At 26.7% G+C, this 24,142-nt stretch overlaps 2 protein-coding genes across 2 annotated transcripts; both read right to left on the bottom strand.

Annotated features, from left to right (window-relative positions):
* Window positions 1-466: 466 nt before the first annotated feature.
* On the bottom strand, window positions 467-19,129 carry LOC134831801 (uncharacterized). The gene is made up of 4 exons (XM_063845620.1): window positions 18,990-19,129; window positions 3,250-3,403; window positions 3,021-3,142; window positions 467-1,967 (listed from the first exon to the last, which is right to left on the bottom strand). Exons 1-4 carry the CDS (start codon window positions 19,035-19,037, stop codon window positions 1,050-1,052), a joined length of 1,242 nt encoding a protein of 413 aa, XP_063701690.1. The 5' UTR covers window positions 19,038-19,129; the 3' UTR covers window positions 467-1,049.
* On the bottom strand, window positions 7,547-8,359 carry LOC134832439 (uncharacterized). Its single transcript, XM_063846456.1, has one exon. The coding sequence runs from the start codon at window positions 8,357-8,359 to the stop codon at window positions 7,547-7,549; it is 813 nt and encodes a 270-aa protein (XP_063702526.1).
* Window positions 19,130-24,142: the final 5,013 nt, after the last annotated feature.

The raw sequence follows: 24,142 nt of genomic DNA, 5'->3' as shown, positions 1-24,142 counted from the left end.
TGGCTCAAACTTTTATTTCAAGGAATTATAAAAAAATAATATAATATTTATATGAAAAAAAATAATAATTAATTAAAAAAAAATAGTAATTAATCTTTTTATTAAATTTTAATTTTTAAAAGAAAAAAAATTAACACAAAATAAATTTTTAAATAAAAAATTTATTAAAAAATTAATGAAATTAAAAAAATATTTTAAAAAAATTATTTAAAAAAATGAATTAAAAAATTTAATTTGTAGAAAAAATAAAAAAATCTTATTTTAAAAGTTTTTAAAAGAAAAAATTTTTTAACCCAAAATATATTTAAAATAAAAAAAAATTTAAATAAAAAAATAAAATAAAAAATAATTAATTATTTTCATAAATTAAATTTAATTAATTTTTTTTTTCAAATATTTTTTTATTAAAAAAAATTATCAAACGCCCTATCTTTTTATTTAAAAAATAAATTAACACTCAACATTGTCACTCCTCTCACGTCATTAAAGTTCACGATCAAGGTCGTTTCTGCACAAATCGATTTTTTAACTGCAGACAAATAATCGCCGCAAAGTGTTCAAATGACACGGACAATTAACCCTGCAATTGTTCTTCTTAATAAAAAAAAAATCTTGTCTCAATAAAAAAAAATCATCGAGACACCTTTAAATGCCTTTAATTATCGTCTTCAACTCCGATCGAGTGTCTTGTTGTTTGAATGGAGCTAATTGTGAACAACAACAATTTATATTTTTTTAAGTTCCGGACAACAATGTCGAGTGTAGGAGAGCAAGGTTGCATTCTTATTAGATAATTCCTATGATTATTTGCAAATTTTTGTCATTTTCTGGGCTTAACTCATAATTATTTATTTTTTGAATGACCAAAAAAACAAATTTTTTTAAATTTTTTTCGTGGCATGACTAATTCTAATAAAAAAAAAGTTCATGTGCCGCCAAGATTTAATCTGAGAAAACGTGGGTTCGTTGCTTTTTTGCATATTTACATCGAAAATTAATGCGGAATTATTTGTATGTGAGAAAAATTGTAGGAATTAAAGACAAAAGTTTCATTTTTTCTTGTGAATCGATGGCCTTGGATCGTATGGCGTCGCATTGAAGCCAACAAATCTGTTATTTTTGCGATGAACAAATCCAGTTCCGGGTCGTACGTTGTAATAAACGACGCGGCGGATGCCAAAGGGGTCAATATAACCAAAACTTCCGTCACGCACGCCATCCGAGCCTTCCTCTTCGTGATAATGACGCGGCAGGTAATACTTGAAACCGTCATCTTTCGTCAAACTGACTCCATCGTAAGGCTTATAACCGCTTCCAAGCCCGTTTTTGTCGTAATTCGCCGCGTAATATTTATAATCGTTGCTATAAAAAGGCCGGGAGACACTTTCACTGCCTACCAAAGGACGAGCTGTCGACGCGGAAATGGGTCTGTAACTATCGGCGATCGAGGAAACGTAAGTTGGGCGATACGTGGTACTCTCAATGTGTCCCACAGGCTTAATTGTTGTCGCAAATTGCTTGTCGGTGTATTTGGCGATGGGCGTATGAGGCGTCGATGACGTCGGCGAGTCCCCAAGAGGCAATTCGAACACCAAAGAAGGCTTCGAAGTTGAGAAATCCGAACGAGAAGCCTCCAAAAGATCGTTGTTCAAGTCGTACGGAGCGATATAGTGATCGTACAAGGGCTCGGAATGCGGGCGAATGAAGACATTTTTGACAATTGGATGAGGCGCGGAAGGATAACGGCAATGGGCGCATGTCACAGGGGAAGAAGTTGATGTTGTGGAGTAAAAAGCAGGACGGTAAGTTGTGATGGCGACAGGCGATGGGGCAGGAGAAGCAGTTACAGCGATGGGAGACGGCGTGGATGAGACAATGGCAATCGGTTGCGGTGTCACGGATTTGATGGCATGAGGAATGGCGTTCGGGGATGATGATGGCGAATGTTTTGTGGATTTCATTGCCTCCTGGAATGAGAAAAATGTAAGTTTTTATGAAATTTTAATTAATTTGATCGAAATTGGTGAAAAAATAAAAATTTAATCTGAAAATTGCATTTTTAATAATTTAATTTGATAAAATAAAATTATAAAATGAAAAAATAAAAAAAAAATAAATAAAGAAAGAGAAAATTAAAATAAAAAAAAATAAAAATTATCTGAAAACTGCAGTTTTTAACTTAAAATTTTATAAAATTTAAATAAAAATTAAAAAAAAAATTAAAATAAAAAAATTTTGAAAAAAAAAATTAAATTAAAAATTTTTAATGAATTAAATTTTAAAATATGTAAATTAAATAAATAAATTTTTAATGAACATTTTTCAAGTTTTTAATAAAAATTTTTTTAAAAATTGCAAGAATTTTTCATTTTGAAAATTATTTTAAAATTTTCGTTTGAAGATTCAAATATTTAATTTTTTTTATTGCAAAATTAATATTATATTTTAATTTTAGTTACAATTTTTTTGAAAATGACAATTTTTCGAAAATTAAAAAAAAATAATAAATAAATTTAAAACAAATAAAAAATAAATTTAAAATTAAAAAAATTTAATTTATTTTAAAATTTAAAATTTTTTTATTTAATAATACTTAAAAAAAAAATAAAAACTAAATGAATTAAATTAAATTATTAAAATTTAATAAATAAATAAAAATTAATACATAAAACAAAAAAATTAAAACTTTTAATTTTTTTTATAAATTTAAAATATTTTCTTATTTTTTAAATTTCAAAAATTATTTAAAAAAAATTTAAAAACAATTTTTTAAAAATTTTCTTTTGTTTCAAATTAAAATTTTTTAATGAAAAATTCTTTAAAATTAAATTTTTACAGATTTTTTATTTCAAATAATTTATAAATTAATTATTTTTTTCATTAAGTATTTTAAAAAAATTTAAATAAAAAAAAAATTAAAAAATTTTAAATAATTTTTTTTAAAAAATTAAAAAAAAATAATTTTAATGGAATTTTTTTTTTAATTTTAGGTAAAATATGAAAAAATTATCATAACTTACATCAATGGGCATTCCTTTTCCAACAAAAACGGTCTTTGACTTCAGAATCCGATATCCTTGATTGTCTGCGATGTAATCCTTTTGTCGCAAGTATCCAGCAGCATCGATCCAGGCGTCGACTCCTATTCAAAAAAATTACCATTTATTAAAAATTAACCTTTTTCATAATGAGACATCATCATCGACCCCATCAGGTACAAAAAAATCGACGAGACACGTTTTTTCTTACCGATAACGGTGCCATCCTGCAATCGTTTCTCCTTTCTGTACTGCCCATTATCCGTCTGATACTTGAAATAGCGTTCGGGTCCTTCGTCTGTTTGGATGTGATACTGCTTCGATACCGGATCGGACCAAGATCCCTCGTTCAGTGTCACCAATGTCTGCAAAAAGAGACAAAAAGACGAAAATATTAATCAGACGTGACTAATAAAAATTTAAATTCTAGTCAACATAAAAGTCTAGAAACCAATAAAAATAATTTTTTTGAATAATTTTCGCATAAGTACAAAGACGGGCAACGAGTGAGAGGCAAATGCTGATCAAATCGCGGCACGTACAGAATCTTAATTATTTTATTGCAGTAACAATGGAATCATGACCTTGCTTTACATTTTGTATTAATTTCATTTTTTTTTTCACAGATATATCAATCAGCGCCTGCCTACGACAAAAATATTGAAATTCGCTTGGCGTATGAGGAAAAGAAATATTTAACAGAAGCAAACAATTGTCATGTACGATCATCGCGATTTGCGAGTGACACGAAAAAAAATTGTTTCTTTGTGATGATCTAGTTAAGCAAATCAAACAAGGGAATTAATTATTATTTTACGTGAACATGAGAAAAAAGTAGGGCGCTGATTAGATCGAGTGCAGTGCTCGACATTTAAAGTATTGCACGAAAAATGCGTGTGGGAGGAATTAAAAGGATCATAGACCTGGTTTTGAATTAAATGCGAGTGAATTATTCGATTTATTGCGAAATTTGGATTAAATTTTGAAATGAACGAATTTAATCTCATGTGAAGTCAATGCCATTGATATTCAATAAAATCATGTGAGTAGATTTCTTAAGGTCCAAACATCGAAATTTTTCTTTAAAAATTATTTTTTTTATTTTTTTAAATTTCAAAAATTTTTTTTTTTAAAAAAATAAAAAAAAATTTCAAAAAATTTTAAATTAATTAAATTTATTTAAAAAAATTTTATTTTTTTTTAAAAAAATTAAAAAATTTAATTTTATTTAAAAAAATAATTAAAAAAATAAATAAATTAATTAAAAAAATAAATTTAATTAAAAAAATAAATTAATTTAAAATAATTTAATTTTTTTTAATTTAATTAATTTATTTAATTTAAAATTTTTAATTTAATATAATTATTTTTATTTATTTTTTTTTTTTTATTAAATTTTTTAAAAAAAAATATTTTTTAAAAAATTTAAAATTTTTTTCAAAATTCTTTCATTTAATAAGATTTCTAAACCCTTAGTTTATATTGAGTATTAAAATTAAATTAATTTTTCAAAAATATTTTTTTTAATCAAAAAGTTTAATAATAGTTTAGAGATGTTGATGAAAAATCTTCTTTTTTCGACGAGCTAATGAATTAAAAAATATTTGACAGTAAATTTTTTTTTAATTCTTCTCGTCGAGAAAAAAAAAAGATTTTCCAACAAACGGTAAAAAAAATATTTTTTTTTAATTTAAAAAAAAATTGCTTAATAACAATTTAAAAAATCTAATTAAATGACAAAATTTTGAAAAAAAATGAAAAAAAAATTAAATTAATTTTTTTAATTAAAATTTTTAAATTAAAATTTAAATAAATAAAAAAAAATAATAAAAAATAAATAAAAATTTTTTAAATAAGATTAGTTAAAAATTAACGAAAAAATTTTAAAAGAAAAAATTAAAAAAAAAAAGAAAATTAAAAAAAAAATAAAAAACTTGAAAAAAAAAAATTAAAATTTAAAAACTGATAAAATAAAACAAAAAGTTAAAACTTTATAAAAAAAATTCAAATTCATATTGAAAAAAAAATTGCATTATAATTACTCCTAAAAATATCCCCCAACCAATAGCTTATTACCAAAAAAATAGACACACGCCAAAAAAAAATTTCTAACAAACAAACACTTACTTTCTATTTTTATTTTTATAAAATGTGTCAGCACCTTGAAATTGCATTCAAAATTACCGCATTGTCTTTTTAAATTACAATTTTATCGTTTTATTCAAAATGCCATTTATTGTTTCTTTATTTTAAGGGTCAAACAAATCATTTTTCTGAACCAATTTTCTGCCAAGTAACGAGACTTGAATTGATTCGAAATTAAAAACACACAAAAAATGACTCATAGATCAATCAAAGCATTTTTTTGTGAGAAGTAATTGTTTCGAACTCAACAACTGGAGTGTCATTAAAAGAGACCTTGCTTCGATTTTGCTGCCGATTTCTATTTCTTTTCAAAGAATTTCGACCTCTGACTTAATTGAACGTCGACGAAATTGTGTCAATCAAAGCTCTAATGATTAATAGAGCACATTCTACTTGAAACGATTAAAAATTCTTTCGAATTTAAGGAGGAGGGTGTGGTTCGTAATTTGACCTCCTCGTGATTCAACCGAAGATAATTATTGCTCTTTTTGTGTTTGTTTTCGTTTTGTCAAAAAGGTCACTAAATTGATTTTTTTTTTTTTGGTTTGAAGAAATCGGAAATGAACATTTTTTGAAGTCACGATTTGAAATTTAATTTTTTAGATCGAAAAAAATAAATCTTTGTGATTAATTTTAGGTCCCTAGAATGGTTGGTAATTACTTAAATTGTTTAATTTTAGGTCTCAACTCATTTTTTTTTGCTTCAAAGTAATTATTTGTTTGTTTTGTTGTATGAAATTAAGAGTTTATTATTTAATAAAACAAAAATGTCTTTATGAATAAAACGATAAAATTGTAATTTAAAAAGACAATGCGGTAATTTTGAATGCAATTTCAAGGTGCTGACTACATTTTTTAAAAATAAAAATAATAAAGTAATGATTTGTTTTGTTTGTTGGATTTTTTTATGGCGTGTGTCTATGGAATATTTAATAAGTATTGGTTGGGGGATATTTGTTAGGAGTAATTATAATGCAATTCACTCTGAAGTTTAAAAAATATGAGTTTGATTTATTTTCCATAAAGGCATAAGAGGTTTCATATTTTAATTTATTTTAATTTTTTCATTAATTTTTAATTTTTTTATTATTTTATGTGAATTTTGAAATTTTTTTAAAAAATTTTTTTTTTAATTTTTTTTAAGTTTTTTTTTTAAAACTAATTTTTTTTTTTAACCAATTCAAATGAAAAATTTTTTTTAATTTTAATTTTTGATCAATTTTTAAAATATTTTTTTTTTATTTAATTTTATTCAAATTATAATTTAAATTTTTTTTTTAATAAATTTAATTATACATTTAATTTTAGAGAAATTATTTTTTTCAGTAACTTTTAATTCTTTTTCATATTATTTTTTTTAATTTAAATTTTTTTTAATTTATCATTCAACTTCTTTTTTTACTTATTTTGAGTTTTTGTAATATTTTTTTAATTTTCATTTTTTAATTTTTTTTTTTATTTAAATTTAATTTTATTTTAATTTCATTTTAATTTAATTATATTTAATTTTAATTTAATTTTAATTTAATTTTAATTTTTTATTATTTTTTTTAATATTTAATTATTATTTTTTTTATTTTAACAAAATTTTTTAATTTTCTGCAATTTTTAGTTTTTTAACATTTTTTTTATTTTTTTTTTTTTAATTTTTATTTTTTTCTTAATTTTTGGCAATTTTGATTTGAGCATTTAAGAAATAATTTTTGAAAAATATTTTTTTTATTTTAAACAAATTTTAAAATTCATTTCATGCTTAATTAAAAATTATTTTTTAATTTCAGACAAATATCCTTCATTCCATAAAATTCGAATAAAAATCCATCAACTCACGTGTTAACCCAAATTCGAAAATCAATCACATCGTCATTGAATTTCACGCATTCCCCAATTATCGCGTGATTTTTTTCATTCTTGTCCAGTTAATTGCCTGACGAACATCGAAAAAACATTTTTTTAATTTTTTTACAAATTTTTTTCAAAGAATTTCTAAAAAAATGTCGACCAGAAACCGCATGCCAATGGGAGGAGATGAGGTAACATTTTTTATTTTTTATAAAAAAAATAATTTTAATAAAAATTTTAATTTCAGCACAATTCTGAAGCCCATCAAGAAGCAGCCCATGCAGCTCCTGCCCCTCGAGGACGTCGCGCTGCCGCAGCTCCCCGTGCAACAACCCCACGTCGTCGTAGTCGTTCACGCCGAGCTACTTCCCGTTCAACTCGTGCCGCAAGTCGCCCTCGTTCTGCTTCTCGTTCTCGTCGTCGTCGCACCGCCAAATAAATTACGAAATTTCGAGTTAAACTGAATTGAAGAAATTTTCGAAAAAAAAAAAAAAAAAAATTTTTTGACATGAAAAAAAAATTTATTTCTGCCAAAAATTTAAGTTAATGTCGTATTCGTTCCAGTCAAAAACGTTATTTGGCGTCAAGTCATCCGGAATGGGCCAAACTTGTTCCGAAAATCCGTAAAAGGCGGGAATTTGACTAATCACGTTGCTATAATCCGTGATAGATTGCAACTCATTCATCGCCAAGACGGCATCCAGCAGCGTAATGTCTGGCGTAAAATTTTTGTAATCCGTCGAAAGATATGAAGATTTGAATCCGGCACTGTCGTCGAGCTCTTCTTCGCGAATTTTGCTGCTTAACTCATAAACTCGTTCAATCAACGTCTGACATTGATGGAATTTTTTGTCCGCAACTCCTTCGGGGCAGCGATAAAAGTTACTTGGGAACTCGGCAATGCGCCAAATTATCCTTCGAAAGAACCTCTGATTGATATTTGTGTAATTCAGGACGATCCGGGACCTCCGAACGACTTTTGGCTCAAGCCCGGCGAGTTCCTGAAAGTACAAATTCAGCATTTCCTCGGGTCCTTCGAGAATTTGGACCGTATAAGAGTCAAAAAGGATGAAAAGTCCCGTCATTTTTTCCTCCCCGGCAGTGCATTTGCTTTTATTGATGGGTTTGGCGAAGACATCTTTCAAAAAAGGGGCACTCGTGTTATTATGCTGCGTGATAAGAACAATCCGCTGGTAGTAAAATTGCCTTCCGATCGTTTGCATGTTGAATTTTACGACATCGTTGACGGTTTGACGCGATTGGAAAGTCGGCGTTGGATCCAATTCGCTCGCTTTTATTTTGTAATAAGGGCTTCGAGGCTTTTTTTGAGACATTTTCACGTAAAAATAATTTTTTCTATTTTTTTCTATTTTTTTTTTCTTCAAACAAACAGAAAATCGTTGCCAAGGGAACGCCAAACATGCAGAAAAAAAACCTTGTTATGCATAAAATTAAAAAAAAATTGGTTTTAATCAGTTGTAACTCATTTTGTAATTTTTCAAGTTCAAACAAAGATGCCATATGCAGTAAGAAAGACGTGGAACAGAGACGTAGGCGACAAATATGGACAAACAATCGACAACATATCTCGGTTATTTGCGTTGTTCGGTTGTTGCTGTTATGAATATGCACAATTTATGGTTTCCGAAAACGAAACTTGGTAGGTTTTTAATTTTTTTAATAGAAAAATTTTGTTTTTTGAATTTTTTAGGGTCTGTCTGATGGATTTTTACTTTCAAGAGTTCAATGAAGGATCGAATTTGGATTTTTCGGAGGATTTTTGAAGATTTTTAGGAGCTGTGATGACTTTTTGGATCGTTTTTTGACCAAAAGAGTCAATTTTAAGCAACTTTTATGACTTTTTGGATCATTTTCTACCCCGACGAGGAGATTTTAAGCAAATTTTATGACTTTTTGGATCATTTTCTACCCCGACGAGGATATTTTGAGCAAATTTTATGACTTTTTGGATCATTTTCTACCCCGACGAGGAGATTTTAAGCAAATTTTATGACTTTTTGGATCATTTTCTACCCCGACGAGGAGATTTTAAGCAAATTTTATGACTTTTTGGATCATTTTCTACCCCGACGAGGAGATTTTAAGCAACTTTTATGACTTTTTGGATCATTTTCTACCCCGACGAGGAGAATTTAAGAAAGTTTTATGACTTTTTGGATCATTTTCTACCCCGACGAGGAGATTTTAAGCAAATTTTATGACTTTTTGGATCATTTTCTACCCCGACGAGGAGATTTCAAGCAAATTTTATGACTTTTTGGATCATTTTCTACCCCGACGAGGAGATTTTAAGCAAATTTTATGACTTTTTGAATCATTTTGAGTCTCAACGAAGAGATTTTAAGCAAATTTTATGACTTTCTGGATCATTTTCGATCCCGACGAGGAGATTTTAAGCAAATTTTATGACTTTTTGGATCATTTTCTACCCCGACGAGGAGATTTTAAGCAAATTTTATGACTTTTTGAAAGACCTTGAGTCTCAACGAGGAGATTTGAGCCCATTTTCATTGAAATTTTTAAAAATTTTGAGACCTAAAAAAATTTTCAACCAATTTTTAAACCAAAAAGCGCTCAAGTCTCATTCCTCTTTAAAAATTTCAACCTAAAATCCTCTATTGACTCACTCTCCATTGCAAATCATAACCTCAACAGCAACGAACACATGTTCTTCAGAGGCTTGTTCGACACTGTAACTGCAGCAACACACAAACAATGCCACATTTTTTCAGCTGCATTCATATTTTAATGCGAAATAAATACCCATAATGAACGACAAACAAAGGCAAACAAAAATTGTCGAACAACAAAAAAAATGAATAATGGGAAATCGGCTTTTTTGTTATAACATTGTGCGTTAACATTAATTCACACATTTTTTCTCTTCTTACGTATGAGCATTTTTTTCTGCCGTTACGGAATTCCCTTGACCTATCTATCAAGCATTTGTCACAATTTTGATCGGTTTGTCGCGAGAAAACGTGAATCGTATTTTTTTGAAGAGTCATCGTTCATATTTTGCCGCAAGTCGAGTAAATTATGACAATGTAATGAAATAATTGAATCACGTTTGCATTAATAAACTAAGTAGTAGCAAAAAATGTGATTTTCATGTCTGATCGATATTTTTTTTATTTATTTATTACGAAAGATCATTGAAATTTTTCAAACAAAGCTGAGTCACACAGTGCGTTTAGAGCCCGTTAAAAATGATCGATGCTCGTTACTTTAAAGTTTAGATTAGAAAAAGTAGTCACATTCCAAGCATTCATGAATTTATAAAAATTTTTTACATTTGGCACAAGACAAAAAATAGAAAAATATTTTGACTTGCGAGACACACACATTGAATTTTAAATTTTTTTTTTTTGTACAATTCGAAGAAGGCGGTTTTGTTGTTGCTTGAATTGCCTTCGATCTCGTGTAATTGTGAAAAAATTTCATTCTTTTGGATTTTTTTTTAATTTTTTGTTTAAAAGAATCCATTTGTTCATGAAAATTAGTTACAAATTTTTTTACAAAATTGGTAAAATTTTTAGAAAAATGATGAATTTTTGCGTTCAAAGAGGTGTTTAGGAAGCCCACGCAGATTACGGTAGATGATAAAAAAATTACAAGGAACTGGTTTATGTGATGTAAAATAGAGAGGAAATTGCTTCAGGGGATTAAGAAGACAATGTATTGCCCATAAAAGTAGCTAAAATGTTATCGATGAATGATCGATATTTTAAAAAATGTTTTTAGGACAAAAATTGTCTTTTGTTTAAATGGATTATGTAAAAGTCGTAAATTATTAATTTAGATGGATATAATTATATATTTTATGGAAATTTTTGCAATTTTTATGCAACTAAAATTTTGAAAATCGTAACTTTTTAATTATTAGCTTATTGATTAGAAATTATGAAGATATATTTACAAATTTAAAATTTGTTTAGATCAGAGGCGTAGTTCCAAAGTAAAAAATTTGGGGGTTTCAATAAAAAAAAAGTATTTAAATTCATTTTAAATAAATATAAAAATTAAAACTGAAAATTTCAAAAATATTTAAATTTATCTTCTTCTTATAAATAATATAATTTAAGTAATTAAAAAATTATTCACAATTTTCTTAAAAAACTTTTAGAAGTTCGAAAATGCTTTCATATTATGAAAAAAATTTGCTATCTATTTTCCGCCAATGTTTAAAATTGAGTTTTTGAGAAAAATTTCTTTTAGTTTAGGTTTATTTTTTAAGTTGATTTTAGGCAGAGAAAATCTAAAAGAATATTTCACATAAGCAATTGCCCATAAACTTTGTTAACGAGCTCAAGTCGTTGATTTGATATACTTATTGCACAAACAATGAAAGAAGTTGAAGAAGGGTACCCTGAAGAAAGGTACAGTTAAAATTTCATATTTTTTGTTGATTCGCTTAAAACATATTCGGTATCACAAATCTTCTTATTGGCTTTGGTTTAAATAGCATTGTTCGTTTTCTGATGGTTAGTTTTCTTTTCAGAAACATTTAGTTCGAGTTTCAAAGCAATTCGTAACTTTTGCTATATAATTTCATTTTAGATATTCTCCCTGCTGTTATGATGTTGTTCATATAACTTTTTCCTTTTTTGACGAAGTCATATGCATAAGAAAGTCTTGAACGACTTCTTCTATAATAGCGTCTCTTTATTTTGTATAATTTTATTACTTCAATTGGACCTGAAAGATATTTTTAAGTTTGTTTCTTTTCATTTAAATTATTATATAAAGAATTGTTCTATTACCTCAATATTCTCAAACTAATCAATAGCTGAATCCCCTTTTTAATTTCTTTAAAACTACGCCTCTGTTCATTTCAAAATAAAAACATTTTTTACATCACTTTCAACAATATTGTCATTGCACCGTCTCTACCATATAAAGTTCAACTACTGCTTCATAACCTTTTCCATCTTCCACGTTCATCTCTGTTTGTTTATTTTCTCGTTTTATGTCATTTCACTTGTTTATTGAACTTTTACCGCTACATTGACATCCAACACGTTTGTTATTAATTTTAAACTTGAGCTTGAAAATTTCCACATAACAACAAAAAAAGTCAACTATCCATATACAAAAAAAAACTATTTCTCGTTATAGACAAGGCACGTAATAACAACCAGCTGATACAGTAAAAATTTTGTTTAAACGTCGTTTAGTGTGAAAGTTGCTTGACAGGATATGGTTGTTTTTTCGCTGATTTTCCTCGTATTTATTGTTATTATTATTCACTTTTTTTCTTGCTTCTGTAGACACTTGCTCCGTAAATAAATACTTGATTAATGTTAAAGTAAATTTCTTTCTTCTGCGTACAAAGCGAGTAAATTACAACAACATGCCACTCAGGTTATAAAATGTCATTCAATTATTTTTTAATGTTAAGTAATTTTTGCTATTTACTCGTATTAAAAGTGAGATAAATAATTGAAATTTTTGTAATAAATGATATTATGAAATGGGAAATTCATTAGAATTAAAAAAGTTGAATGAACTTTAATTCCTAAATTCTCCCATAAAATTAATTTTAAACCCAATTTCAGTAATAAAACGCAAAATTTCGGTTTTAACACATCATTTCCTCTTCGCGATTACTCGTGAATTATTTGATGATTTTATATAATAATAATCGAGCTCTTCTTTCATCAGAGGCAAGCACGACGACGAGAAGTGACGACGAGATTTGACACGCATATAATCAGATTAACACACGAGCAAGTAAGTAACCATCACAATTCGCACATCATCGATTGTTTGTTTTTAAAAAGTTGTTTTTTGGAACAACAAAATGTCTTAAAATTCGTGATTGGACCATGATGAGGGATAACTGAAAGTGTTTCAAAGTTATTCGATGTTGACAGCTTAATTTCTTAAGCAGCTGTGAGAAGTTTCATCCTTTAACGAAAGTGTCAGAAACTTGAATTTTAGGTCAATATGGGATCAAAAATGTTCCTTCGAAGGTTTCCTGAGTTTAAAAATGTTCATTGTTCGACTTCAACAGCTTCAACTTCAACATTAATAACAAAAGAGCAACGTTCGGTAACATCCTCCTGTTCCATTGTTTCCAGTTCGTAAGATGATTAATTATCAATTGTGCGGGTCGTGAATGCGTTCGAACCTGACAAGAACCTACTTCTGCTGCAACTGTTAGATAACATTTCCATTTTTTTCAACACAAAGAAATGAAAAAGAGGCCTATGTGATGCAATCACGAGCAGAAAGAAAACAAAAGCTGACAGAAACCGCCAAGAGTTTTAATCACGAATTATTGGTGAATATTAACAACGAAAACTATTTTTTATGTTTTTTGCAAGTTTTTTTCTTTCTTTACAATGGAATATAGAAAACACGCCCATAGAAATTTAATCAAGAAATTTATATCAATTTTTCAAGTCTCGTGCCGTTTTATTGATTTTTTTTTGCAATTGCAAGGAAGGTGCGACTATTTTCAATTCGCTAATGAGCGAGAAACACGCGTCTTTGAATTTATCAAAAATATTTCAAAATTTTAACAAAATTATCTCAATTTATTCATTGTTCCTCCAACTTGCATGCAAAAGCATAAAAATGTAAAAGAAATGCCGCCACATTGTAGAATTGCAAATCTAGTCTAATCTTCCTGTTCATTTAAATCCTACACACAACATGCCACAAAGCACGTAATTTAATTGCGAAAAAAAAAGTTGGTAGGCGTGACAAACACGATTATTATCGATTAACAAGAACTCGTGCGATCTACCGAAATTACTTTTTTATTCATCAATATTTTTGGGAGCTTGTTAAACTAACTAGACAATGTCTTTTTTGTTGTGTTGTCGCAAAATTTCGCCCACTGGCATCGTGCCATCAGAAAATCAAAGCAAGTCAATTAATGTCACACTAATGACCATCTTTCTCCTCTAAAAGGAAATGCGAATTGACGATAATGAATGCAGCACGGTGCAAAAAATTTATAAGAAAGAAACGTGTAATAAAATTATGCCGCATATCGCCGATAATATGATGCAATCTCATTAACAAATATTAACATCAACAACATATTAAAAATTTGTTTACTTCCAAGCAATCTGTTTATTTTTTTTTACTACCTGTGTTGGTATCGTGTTGTTTGTGTGATTATTTCGAGTCGATTGGATAGTGAAAAAAACTTTCTTTGGTTTATGGCTTGAGCGCATTTTGCTTTGAAAATTTTTATGAATCAAAATTAATGAGTTTTTGACAAACAGAGAGCTTTTTGTCATAATTTTAAAGTTTTTTTATAAATCCAAACTCAAAGATCAGAAATTAAAATTTTGAAAAAAATTTAAGAAATTAAAAAAAAATTATCTTTATCTACATTAAAAATGACCGATTTGACAAATCGCAATTATTCTGTTCAAAATAATTCTATTCATCAAATAAGTGCCTTTAATATAATACTGAGAGTATTTTTCAGAAAAAGTAAATCTTAAAAGCTGTACTATGAATATGGTTGCTAAATATAGAAAATCTTATACGCTGGATTAAATTAAGAATTTCCTATTCTCGACTTTCTCAATTCGTTTCTGCCTTTTCTTAAACCAACTTGTGAATCATGTTTGGGGAAATATTTCTATTACTCTTTCTTTTTTCTGTATCTTTCTTCATAATTCATGGGCACAACTTTTATTGCTCCAACAAAATGGACTGCTTATATATCAAACCAGAACAATTACTTAAGACATTAATGTTAGAACAACTTCATCCATATCAGCTATTGAAAATTTCCCTTAAGTTATATTGACAGGAAAAACACTCGGATGAGTCTTTTAACTTCAAAACAGGATCAATAATGTTAAAATTTCTTCAGGATTCTTGATTTTTAGCTCTTTGTTGATCTTTCGGAAACATTGAAGTGCAATAATTTTCTGAAAAAGAAAATCTGTTGAAATTTTGTAATCTTCTTTCTATGATATATGTAACAGACAGACATCTTCCTCATAGAAACGTTTCTATTTCTCTCCAAGAATGCCCTTCATCGAACGACGAAGACTGCTACAGTTGCACGACAGATAAAGATCATAAACGCGTGCGTGAGTCATGTCTTTTTTTTACCATTCGTTCCATCTATCTATCTACACATCTCTTTTTTCCAATCCATGCTTATACGATTAAATTGAATATATGAAAGAAAGACACATCGCGATATAAGTGATACATATCTTGAATATATCATTACAATATAATGAGAAGTAGAAAAAAGTGCACACACACCGGTAATAATAATAATAAATATATTTTTTTCTTTTCTTTTTCACTTTCGATTTCATTTGTGAAGTCACTTTTTTCAGTCAATACAAAAATCCAACCACAGCCCTAAATTGCTCTAAATATCATTCAATAGCCACGAGCCCACTCGACGACGTGACTTAAAATCCTGTAAAAAAATATTATTTCAATAACTTTTTTTTTTGCAAAAATAACAACAACATAAATCTCCCTTTTTATAAATATTTCCATTTCATTTCTTCGAGTTCACTTTTAACATAATTATGTAATCCAATATATTCAATGGTACCTATAGAGTATAATGAAAAGAACTGTAACACAAACGCAAACTGGAACACATATAGGTATAAGGTACATGAAAACCCGCATTCGGTATGCAATTCCGAGCGCAAAAACACAAAAATTTTATACAAACATAAGATAAATGTATCGGTTCATGTTGTTGTTGCTGTTGTTACCTTTGCTTTGTTTTGCATGATGCTGCGTTTCTATATGCAATCGTTGTGGCTTTTATTATGTTAATAAATATAGATAAAATGTCTTCGATCCGGTGTTGCCAGGTATTTTTATGGAAATTTGATGACATCAAAGTTTAAAATTTTGGTGAAAGACAATTTTGTGAAGCATCAGTCATCAAAAATTTCAAGGATTCAAAATTCTCATGTTGGTAAGTTTCTATTGGATTTTGAATAAAAAATGAAGTAAGTATTGATCAGAAATTAACCACGTGGTTAAATGATACTTCAGAGGCTTATGAAGTAAAATTTTAGGAATTTTTTTAGAGCAAAATCTTCAAAAGAGGCATAAAAAGTTTTTCGTTAGGCCTCTTCAAGTTAAAGTCTAATCCAATTTAATACAAACCAAGTAATATATTTAAAAATGGTCACGTGGTTAAAATTACTTAGCTGAAGCCTGTAGAGCTAAATTTTCAAGTTTCAATCATTTTGTAGAATAAATTTTTAAAAATAGGCCTAAAAAAATTTTATATAAGGCCTCTTCAAGTTATTCAAGATAAAAATTATTTAAGTTAACCCAAAAAAAAATTTTCATGGTCACATGGTTAAAATTGTTATTAGCTCAAAAGAATTTAAATTAAATTTTGAGTGTTTTATAAAGCAAAATTCTTCAAAATAGGCCTCGAAAATTGTTCATAAAGGCCTCTCAAAGTTAAAAATTTATCCAAACCAAGCCAAAATTTTTGTAAAAGGTCACGTGGTTAAAATTATCATAAGCTTATAAGAAAATATATTTAGTTTCAAATTATTTTTAGAACGAAATTTTTCAAAACATAGCCTCAAAAATTTTTATATAAGGCCTCTTCAAGTTTAAAATTTATTTAAACTAAGCCAAAATTTTTGTTTATGGTCACGTGGTTTAAATTACCTTATGCTCATAGATTCATGTTAAGTTCCGAATATACTTAAGAGCAAAATTCTTTAAAATAGGCCTCAAAAAAGGCCTCTATAGTTAAAATTTATTCTAATTAATCCAAACCAAGCCAAATATTCAACATTTTAGATCTTTCAGAAAAGCATTGGCAACACCCTATTGCAAGATTGTCGCTGTATTGACCAAATCAGTCGTGTTTCGTTTAAAAATTGTAAGTATTGAATGAACGAAAAAGAAAGTTGTTGTAGTATTTACAAGACTTTTTTTGCAACATGCTGTTTTGCTTATGTTTCTGCGTGTATGGTAATAAGGTACAAATTACCATCGGAAAAAGGGACAAAATTAAATAAGACTTGACGTGCAAAAATATGAAACGAGCACTTTAAATTGTATTAACAGTCCCATATTTTGTTACATAAGCGTGTGAGTTGAGAATTGCTCGTATTTTTTTTTTTTCTTATTTTTTTCCATTGCATCATTTTTTTTATTAAGACAACAGCTGGATCTTAATTGATTTAATTTTTTTTTATATCATTTTATTTAAAAAGTTACTCAATCAAAACAAGTAAACAGATGCAAGGGTGTGTTACGAACCCGTTAGACGAGCATCTTATTAAATTTCCTGTTATATTCGCAATCGTCACTTCATCGACTTCAAACGCGACCTTGACTTAGAAACACCCAAAAAACGAACGATAAAATATTTTTAAGTATTTTACATTTTTACGTTTTTTTCAAATTTATGAGTGTGCATAATTTGTAGCTAGAGGTAAACAAACTGGAGCACCATAAACAACATAAACATTTATCTGATGTGAGATAATATTTAAAAAAAAATTGTTTTTATAAAAGGAGAAGAAAACGAAGACGTTCAAAGAAAGAGAGAAAATAAATATTGACAATAAAGTGACATCAATGAGGTTGTTATGAACTCAAGTATCCGATCGGCATTTACCTGACCGTGATTTTTTGTTTTGCGACTTTTTAATTGAATTGAATTCACACCATCCCAAGTTGTTGATATAACGACAAAACGGAAAGATTTGAACAAAGAGGAAAAGGAAAGAGATTGGGGATGTCCGATTTTTTTTTTGCAATGTTTTGTTTGGTGTTAGATAAGGATTGAAAGTTGCAAAAAAGGTCTTTCGGAAACATGAAATTACATAAAAATTATACAAAAGCCTGAATTCAATGAAAAATATTTTTGAAAATTGATTTTATTTGGATTTATGTAAAAAATTATTCAAAAATTTAAAATGCATTTTTTGAATGGAAAATTATGTGAAAAATCAATTTTATTTAAAAATCTTTTAAATTTTATTAATTTATTTTTTTAAATTTAATTTATTTGAATTTAATTTATTTGATTAAAATTTTTTTTTTTGATTTTATTAAAATTATATTTTTTTAAATTTTTGAAAATTTATTTTTTTTAAATTTTATTAAAATTTATTTTTATTAAAATTTTAAGATTTATTTATTTATCAAAAAAATTTTGTAGAATTAATTTTTTTGTGAGTGAATTATTTTTTTCAATTTTTATTTAATTTTTAAGATTTTTTTTATCAAAAAAAAAAATAAAAAATTATTTTTTAAAAAAAATAAAAATTTTAGAATTTTTTTTAAGAATTTAATTTACATTTAATTTAATTTAATTTAATTTTTTTCACATAATTTTCAATTCAAAAATTTACATCATTAATATTTGAATAATTTTATTAAATTTAATTAAATAATTTTTTTTAATAATTATTTCTCTCTAAAATAAAAATTTTGTTAAATTAAACATTTTATTACTCAAAAAATAATTTAAAAATTTTATAAAAAAAAAAATTCACTCTTAAAACATAAAATCATTAAAATTGTTAAAATGTCACTCAATCTGACCCAGATTTAAAATTTAAAAAATAAAAAACCTCTTAAAATAAGTGAAAAATTACCCAAAATTTGCCGACACTTCCAAAAATTACATAATCTATAATTTCTTCAATTTATCTTAAATAATTTTATTTGAAAAAAAAATCGAAAGACTTGTAAAAAAACGACGAACCCGAGACATTTTCAACATTTTGTTAAAAAAATTATTTTAGAGGTGTTTCGTTGACCACCAAATTTGACATGAAAATAATAAACAAATAAACAAACAATAGACTCACACACATTTCGTCATTCACACATAACATAATGGTCAGCGATTTAATTTATTTTTTTATTTTATTTAATTTTTTTATGTGTCCGGTTCAAGCTAAATAAATTAAGAAAAACCCCCAAAAAAAATTTAAAATTACTTACCGATAAAATTATAACTAACAAAAAGGGTAATTTCGTCATTTGATACATTTTTTTCAAAATTTTATCACTTTGTTACAATTTTTTTATTTATTTTTGTCTAATGTTGCGCATGTGCAGGTAACTTGATCATATGTGTAAAAAATTTCTTTCTTCGGGCGTTTGTCGGACAAGATCAAATTATTTTATTACAAAATCACTATTTTTTTACAATTTAATGTTGAACCACATATGATTATTTGTCATTAATAAAGAGATCACTTTTTATTTAATTTAGATGTTGATGGTGTTGCAGATTACATTGAATTAATTTTTTTTAAATATATGTTGAATAAAAATTTTTCGCACATTTATTTTTTTATTTTTTGAAATTTTTTAACATTGAATTTTTTTTTCGAGGATTTTTTTTTCAAATTTTTAATTTAAATAATTTTTTCACAAAATCCAATTTTTGCACAATATTTTTTTTTCAAATTTTTTTTTTAAATAAATAAAATAAAAAAAAAATTAAACAAACAGAAAAAAAATTTGCATCCGATCGTCGAACGAGCTTAAGCGCCACTAAATGCTGCCTCGCAAAATTCAAAATAAAGTCTTGTATCAACAATATATATAAATAATAATATTATACTTAATGTATAGTATTAACAATGTGTGTTTGTTGACTATGTTCGGTACAGTATGCGCTCGCTATACAAAAAGCATAGAGGAATAATTTTCCCACTCACGCTAAAATTTTTCGCTATGATTTGTACGAACGTGTAAATTTTTTGAACGAGCCTCGTTACTTGTGGTTTTGCGTGTTTCTACAAAGGTAGCTTTTAATGAATTGTGCATAGTTGTCGTCGTTTATTTTTTTTCAGCATAAAAGATTTGTAAATGTGGTTTACTGAGTATGGAGTTTCAATGTTTTTGTTTTGAAAAATGTTTATTTAACGTTATTAATGAAAATAGTAATAAATAAAGGGAGCAAAGTGAGTTTCGTGTCAGAATGTCGTAAAAAATTGATTTTTATGAGAAATAATTGCTGAAGGATAATTAGATGATTACGTTGGAATTTTAATAGATTTTAATAATTTTAAGAAATTTTATCCTGAGTATTTTATGTAATAAGAATTTGCATGAAATTTATTTAATTGTTCATTGTAAATTATTTTGACGTCAATTTTCTATAGATAATTTTTTAAATTTAAGCAGTGATGTAATTGATAAGATGCAATTATTTAAAAAAAAATTAATTATAAAAAAAAATATTATTATTATTTTAAAGAAATAATTTTTAAAAATAACAGCTTTTTTTTATTTAAAATTATATTTAAAATAATTTTTTTTTTTTCAAAAATTAACAAATATAAAAATTTTTTATCGAAATTTTAAATTTAAAATTATTTAAAGATTTTTAATTATAAATATATTTTTTTATTAAATTATTTTTTTATTTTTTTTTTATTATTTATTATTTTTTTAATTAATTTTAATTAATTAATCAATTTTAATTTATAATTTCTAAAAGCTTTAATTTTTTTAATGAATCTTAAATTATTAAATTAAATTTTTAAGATTTTTAATCTAAAAATCTTCAAATAATTTTTAAATTAAAATTTCGATAATTTTGTTAATTTAAAAAAAAAATATATTTTTTTTATTTTAAATATAATTTTTAACAATATTTATTTTTTTTGAATTAAATTTGTGAAAAAAAAATATTTTTTTTAATTATAAGAACTTAATGCAACTTAACTGACTTTATATAACAAATTGTTATCAGTAATCTTTGTGATTGCTGAATATAATTTATCTCCCAAGCAAAGTGTTACATTGCTACTTTATATCTTTATTCCATGACTTGATCTAAATTAAAATTCATTAATATTCAGAATATCAGAAACTCTCAGATTCACATTGAATGCCTTTGAAGAATTTTTGACTTAATTTTCTCTCTAAAAAAAAGAGATTATTGCGTCTTAACCAGTTTTGTCGTCGCAACTTTATGCCAAAAAATTCTTTAATTCTCCACAAAGAAAAAAAAAACAAACGACGACGACAACATTTGTTCTTTGTCTTTATTCAATCAATTTCGGTTTGCCTTTTAAATATTACAAGCAAATGCGTAACAATTTCTGAACGCCTTCATACCAAATCCGATTGATTTCAAATTAAGTAATTCTATGAAACTAATTTGTATGTGTGGCTTGTCGTTAGTCGCAACTATTAAATAGATTCTAACATTTACAAAAAGGGAACAATCTGCAATAAAATTTTATTCATTTTTCGACCTATGATCGGCAGGAACGTGAGTTAATGTTCATGCGAGCTCCAAATTTCAATCGGATGTGCCCAAAAATTGCGCTATGGAGGCGTGTAATTAATATCCATTAAAATTAGAGTAACTTCACATGTTTTTTTTTAAAGTTTATTCAACTGGATTGAAATTTTATTAATAATAATGACCAAAAACAACGACAAACCGTTGCAATAATCTGCATGGATTTAGAAGGTGCAAAAAAAGTAAGGCAAAGTATATTCGCGATAAATTAAATCATTCAAGTTTCCTATTTAGTAGATCCCATAAAATATTTTAAACTTGAAAAATTTATTTTTTTAGGCGAATATCGATAAAAAAGAAAGAAGAACGCGAATCTAAAATTGAGACAAATTACCATATATGAGATTTTTTTGTTATTCCAGGGATCGATGAACTCACTCCTACTCTCGCAATTTCCTGTCCGTAAGGTAATAAGAGATTTGAACTCCTTTTGAAGTGAATTGAATTTTAATTAGAGATACTCGAAAGGAAGATGACGTTGCATGTGGATCTCTAACAATAGGATCTAGATTGCGATCGTGGACACTTGTGCTTTATTGTCACGGCGCGTTGCAATAAAATTAACGTAATTGTAATCAAAATATTATGTTAACGTTAAATCACTTTGATGGAAATTTGAGAAAATCGAAACGCAAATTTTATCTTTAGCGTCATAATGAAATTTGCGTTTCGATCAGTTCTTTTTATGATCGAAATACTCTTAAATTTGCAACAACAGGTTTAAAACCCTTGGCTACATAAAAACTAATTTTCATTTGGGGCGAAAAAGCCATTGGAGAATCCGCCGGCATAGAAAAACCATCTTTTCAAAAAACATTTATTCATAGTGTTTCGTCATCCTTCTCAGAGTAAAGGTCCTGCATCCTTCTTGCGACGGCCACCGGAAACATAAATACACAAAATTAACAAAGAGCAACATCAGGGCTTCGACTTATTTTGGTTTTCATATCGGATCATCTATTTTTGTTTAACAATAATTTCAATTAATTAACTAAACAAATTCATTTTCACACTTAACATCTAATTTTCTTTGTTCTTCGTTGTCATGTTCGCCGAAAACAAAACGTCAATGGCTTTGTCATTTTTTCAGCTTAGGCAGGATCGTAACAGCTTTGCATAAGATTATAGTTTTTAAAAAAGGTCATTAAAGAAGATCATGATATTTACCATAAAACGCTAAATCCATAGTTTGCGTTTTTCATCTCCTTCCAATTCCAGTTGGGTAACTTTTTGCGGCATCTCATCGGCAACGATGACAAAAAGCTGTAAAAAAAAGTTCTTATTATTATTATGCAAAATTGGTATCAAGATTCTTCTATTATAAAAAGGTACCGAGTGACATCAAGTACAAAGCAAATAACTTAAAAAAAAGTTTTGCTATTCTAACCAGAACACAATTGACTTGTGAAGATTGTTCTTTGCTGATATGATTCATTCTTATTTAACTCCAAAAGAATTATTTTACTTATTTACAGAAAAGGGAATTCAACTTTCTTCTTCGTCTTCTGTTTCAACTCTTAGAACAGAATTTATCGCCTGTGATGTTGTCACTTAAAGCAAAAAAAAACAAAATAAATTTCAAGAACTACTTAATTGTAGGCGTTGACGAGGAACTAACAACAGTTCAGTTGACACGACAACTTCTAAGTCAAATTTCAACTTACACGGCTCCAAGTAGACTCGACATATGGTTCTGATTGTATTTTTTTATTTCACAACTTTTCGCGGATTGAATTCATTTCATGGGGGAGGCTGGTGTCCAGAGAGCGATTATTTTTTTCGCAAACAGGTTTTTCTTTGTCACACGTTCACATCACAATATGTTGATCTGAAATGTAAGTCAATGAGTGTCTTAGTTATAATTATTACATACTACAAGTTGGAATCTCGATATGTAGGTGTCAGATTATCAATTAACGTGTATGAAAAGGTAGCAGAATGTGATTTAAAGGTCCAAATTTTAATAATTGATTGATGCAATCTTTTTAATTTTAAGTTTTTTGTTATTTAGCATGAAATTGAATGAATATTAATTAAGAGTTAACTTGAAAATTTGACGTTGACATGAAATGGAGGGGAGTTCATTGTGAAGTGAACTGTTTTTACAAAATTTATTTTTATTCAAAAAGTTTAAGTTTTTTTAAAGTTAAAAGTATTTTATAAAGTTTGAAAATTGACTTACCTGTAAAATTTGAAAAAATCCCAAAATTTATATTTTCATTTTAAAAAGTTTTTTGAACTTTTATGTTTTGTCTTTTTTCACGAAATTAAAACTTTAAATTTAGTAACTAAATTTTTTTTTCTAAATTTTACTTTTTTTTAATATAATTTTTCAAAAACTTAATTTTTTTAGATTTTTTTAAAATTTTTTCCTTTACACTATAATTTTTTTCTTTCTCACAAAAAAAAATATTTTTTTAATGTTCACTTTTTTTATTATTTTTTTAAAATTTCGTTTAAAAATGTTCATTTCTTTTTTAATTTTTAAAAATTGTTTAGCTTAAATAAAAATTTTTACTTAAATTTTTTTTCCGTGTAATAACGAAATGTTGTTATGTATCATTTGCCGGTATGAAATTTGTTTGTATGCGAATTATTTTTATTTGTATTAGTTAATCGTTAATTTCCGTTTGTTTACTACTCATACACTCTCATAGTAACATTCAGTGCCGTTCAACGTTAATTTTGAAGCATTTTTGTATAAAAAATAATTAAATTTGGATCCTTGATAAGATTTTGACCTTTGTTTGACCTTTCATTGTTTTATGATTATCTCCAATATTTGCATTTTTCTTAACTTTATGACATTTGTGGGAATATAATCTGTCGT

Source organism: Culicoides brevitarsis, chromosome 2 (genome assembly GCF_036172545.1).
Source record: "Culicoides brevitarsis isolate CSIRO-B50_1 chromosome 2, AGI_CSIRO_Cbre_v1, whole genome shotgun sequence".
In the NCBI taxonomy this organism is placed as follows: Eukaryota; Metazoa; Arthropoda; class Insecta; order Diptera; family Ceratopogonidae; genus Culicoides; species Culicoides brevitarsis.
Note: the sequence above shows the minus strand (reverse complement) of the source record. Positions and strands in the feature narration are given on the sequence as shown.